Below are 3,925 nucleotides of genomic sequence, written 5' to 3' on the forward strand. Positions count from 1 at the left end.
TAGGTCGCCCTTTCGGGTTTTCAACCTAACCGGGCCCCCATTTTTGCCTAAACCGCCTTTTCAGGTTTTCGGCTTAGCGGGTTTCTTTTTCTTTTTCTTTCTTTTTTTTTAATTTTTTTTTCTTTTTTTTCATTGAAACATAATTGAAATAGCTATACAAAACCATTAAATTAGGATAACTATACAAATTTCAAAAATATGCAAGAATTGCTTCCCCCCCTACTTGAATGAGACATTGTCCTCAATGCAAGAACAACAACAATAAAAACAAAAGTAAGGGAAAGGGAAGAAATAAGTACCACCTTAATGGGAAGGATTCCCGAAGTTGGAAGATTCGGCATTATCAAGGATTTCAAAACTCTCGAGAAGAAAAATGAACTATGGGGACCCCAAGTGTTGCCCATGGGAAGATTATTCCAACCAAACGCATTTCTAATTACCGCATAAGGCATGACATAGTTCTTATTGTTAAAATTGAAAGAAATTCTTGACATCCCTTAGTCAAAGTGGAAAGGAATTCATCTATACCTCACATAAGTAGGTGCGCTCGTGCTCCATCACTTCCTCCAAACCAACCACTTGCAATGCCTCCAAATCGACGACTTTTGTGCATTGCACCATTCTTTTGGGCTGTTGAAGTTGAACCCATGTAGTCTTTTCTTTCGTAGTTAGACGAATGCCCATGAAGTCATTTGCTTGGGGAAAAGAGGGTGATACACCCTCCCTTGAAGTATCCCCTTGTTGTCTACCCCCTTGCAACCCTTGTAGGTGAAGAGGTTGCCTTCACTTGTTATGTCTTCCCATTGCACAAGAACGAATTGCACAAATCTCACCTCCTCTTTCAAAATACAATGAGCAACCCACCAAACCTCCAAACACCAAGGTTCACACAATTCCTCAAATTTCAAGTTTAGAATTTAGAAATTGAAACAATGTTAAGGTTTAATTGGACTTGAAATTGAGGGAAAAGAGGTTAGACGAGGGGTTTTTAAATTTCTGAATTTTGGATTGAAAATGGGGCAAATGGGTTGTTTTGGATAAAGAATACTTGCTAAGGGATAGAGGGAAGTGATTAGTTGGGGTTTTGGATAAAGACTAGAATGAATTGGATTGTAGGATTGAAGAAAAAGGGGTTTAAAAGGGCAAAAATTCAGGTATGCAGGGAATGCCGCTGGTAGCGGCTTGGGGCCCGCTGCCAGCGGCTGGGGCAGAACTTTGGGATTTTTTGGCTGCTTGGAGAGCCGCTGGTAGCGGCTACAGAGCAGCTGCCAGCCCGCTACCAGCGGCTCCTGCAGGGGCTGCCTCCCAAAGCCTGTTTTTACCTGTTTTGCTCTGTTTTTGCTCACAATACGTACTCCCAAAGCATCCTCCTACATAAATCCACCAAAAGCACTTGGTACATCAAAACAAAAACAATAAAAACTAAAATAAATGAAAACGGGGAAGAGTTTTCGGGTTGCCTCCCGATTAGCGCCTTTGTTTTACGTCGTTGGCTCGACACAACTCATGAAACTTCGTTAATCAATTGATGGCTCGTAGAGATCGATGTTCTCCAAATTCTCGACCTTGAACCCTTCGTAGTATGGTTTGAGCCTTTTTCCATTCACTTTGAACATGTTGTTGGTCTCTAAACTCCGAATTTCTACCGCTCCATGCGGATAGACCTTGTCAACTTGAATTGGACCCTTCCAACGGGAGCTCATCTTGTCATGCCACACCTTATTCTTTGCTTTGTGGTATACCTGGGATAATTTCTTGCCCGAAAATGATGACGGGGTGGGTGTTGCCCCTAGTGGTATAGGTGGAAGCTTGGACTGTTCATTCAATTCCGCCACCTTCACCTGCACATTAGTAGGTATAGAAGAATCCAAGCAATCACCAGACACAACATTAGTAATAGGTGTGAGGAGCTCATCCCCATGATCAACGTTAGAAACATCATGCAATATTGGATCGACAACATTTATAGAATATAAAGAATGAGTATCAACAGGATACTTTATGGTATCATAAATGTTATACACAATTGCTTTCCCATCAACCTCCATAGTCAAAGAACCGGTAGACACATCGATTTTTGTCTTAGCAGTCTTTAAGAAAGGTCTTCCTAACAGGATGGGGGCTGCTTGTTTGTCATGTTCCATGTCAAGGACGTAAAAGTCAGCAGGAAAGATCAATCCATCAACCTTAACAAGTACATATTCTACTACCCCCTTAGGATATACATTGGACCTATCAGCTAACTGAATTACTACCCCAGTTTCATGCAAAGGCCCAAGTTCTAAAGATTTAAACAGGGAGTAGGGAATGACATTGATTGATGCACCTAGGTCCAACATGGCTCGGTGTAATGTGGTGTCTCCTATTGTAACAGGAATAGTAAACATACCAGGATCACCACATTTTTCTGGGAGTTTCTTTTGGAAAACTGCAGAAACATGAGCACTCACCTTCACTTTTTCTTTTCCTCCCAACCTGTGCTTTCTCTTGATCGTACACAGTTCCTTAATAAACTTAGCAAAACGAGGAACACTTTTAATCACATTCAAGAGGGGCATATTTACCTCACATTTGCTGAAAGTCTCATAAATATCCTTGTCTTTCTCATACCTTCGAGTATCTTGCAAGGCTTCTGGGAAAGGTGGCACAGGCTCATAAGAGGTAAAGGTTGGCGGATTCGGCTTAATTTCTTGTTCTAATTCCTCCTCCTTAACTCCAATCAAGTCTTTAGCCTTCTTAGGTGCAACTACAGTTTCTTGCAACTTTTTGCCACTTCTCAATGTTATTGCATTAACTTGTTGCTTAGGGTTCAGCTCCGTTTGGGATGGAAGCTTTCCAGAGTCCTTAGCTTCAAGTCGGCTTACTGCACTTGAGATTTGACTGACTTGATTCTCCAGGTTTTGAATACTTGATCTGGTTTCTTGTTGAAACTGCATCATATTCTGCTGCATGGTAGAAACATTAGAAGTTAGTGATCTAATCATTTCTTCAGTTGACATATTACCTGAATTAGAGCATTGGCCTTGAGGTGTTAGGAACGGTGCCCTATATTGCTGAAACTGTTGTTGACCTTGAGCATGCTGATGTTGTTGGTTTCCTTGGGAATTCCCATATCTCAAATTTGGATGATCTCTCCATCCTGGGTTGTAGGTATTTGAAAAGGGATCATATCTTCTCTGCGGACCTTGCCCTTGAAAACCTAAGGCGTTGGCCTGCTCATTCTGCTCCTCTTGTAATTGAGGACATGCATCAGTGGGATGTCCCATGGAGGTGCATAAACCACAAGCATTCAGTTGCTGTGGATTCCTTGAGTTCACCATGAACTCACGCATCATAGAAGTCAAATCAGCTACTTGACTCTCTAACTTAGTTGTATTCGAATTTGCTAAATTCACCCGGCGCGTTGGAGTTCTCTGACTGAATTGCCTAGAATTTTCTGCTAGCTCTGCAATTAACCTAGTTGCATCTCCTGGAGTCTTATTCACTAGCCCTCCACCACTTGCTGCATTCACCATCCTCAAGTCATCATCAGTTAGACCTCCATAGAAGTATAGGATGAGGTCTTGATCGGAATACCCATGGTAAGGACAACTAGCACACAATCTCTTAAATCTCTCCCAATACTCATACAAGGATTCATCTTCCTTCTGATCCACATTGCTGATAGCTTTCTTAAGGCTTGCAGAAATAGTGGCTGGGTAGTACTTCTCAAGGAAACACTTCTTTAAATCTGCCCAAGTTGTTATGCTACCTGGGGGAAGATAGTAAAACCAATCCTTTGCTGCATCTTTGAGAGAAAAAGGAAATGCTCTCAACTGAATTTGTTCATCAGTCATCCGAATCGGTTTCATGCTAGTGCAAACCACATGAAATTCTGCCAGATGTTTATTCGGATCTTCGCCTTTCATGCCATGGAATGCCGGCA

The 3,925-nt window shown here is 41.8% G+C and overlaps 1 protein-coding gene across 1 annotated transcript; it reads right to left on the reverse strand.

The window, feature by feature from the left end:
* Positions 1–1,517: 1,517 nt before the first annotated feature.
* On the reverse strand, positions 1,518–3,515 carry LOC110713734. Its single transcript, XM_021892185.1, has 2 exons — positions 2,565–3,515; positions 1,518–2,417 (listed from the first exon to the last, which is right to left on the reverse strand). The coding sequence occupies exons 1-2, from the start codon at positions 3,513–3,515 to the stop codon at positions 1,518–1,520; spliced, it is 1,851 nt and encodes a 616-aa protein (XP_021747877.1).
* Between the last annotated feature and the right edge of the window lie 410 nt (positions 3,516–3,925).

The sequence above is a fragment of the Chenopodium quinoa genome, unplaced genomic scaffold (genome assembly GCF_001683475.1).
Source record: "Chenopodium quinoa cultivar QQ74 unplaced genomic scaffold, ASM168347v1, whole genome shotgun sequence".
NCBI lineage: Eukaryota > Viridiplantae > Streptophyta > Magnoliopsida > Caryophyllales > Amaranthaceae > Chenopodium > Chenopodium quinoa.

Excerpts from the sequence above, each read along its gene's own strand:
- LOC110713734 (XM_021892185.1), bottom strand. The coding sequence starts at position 3,515 with ATGGTGAATGCAGCAAGTGGTGGAGGGCTAGTGAATAAGACTCCAGGA. Across the intron at positions 2,418-2,564 it reads AGACTTTCAGCAAATGTGAG|AAACTCCCAGAAAAATGTGG; the intron begins GTAAATATGCCC and ends GTTTTCCAAAAG.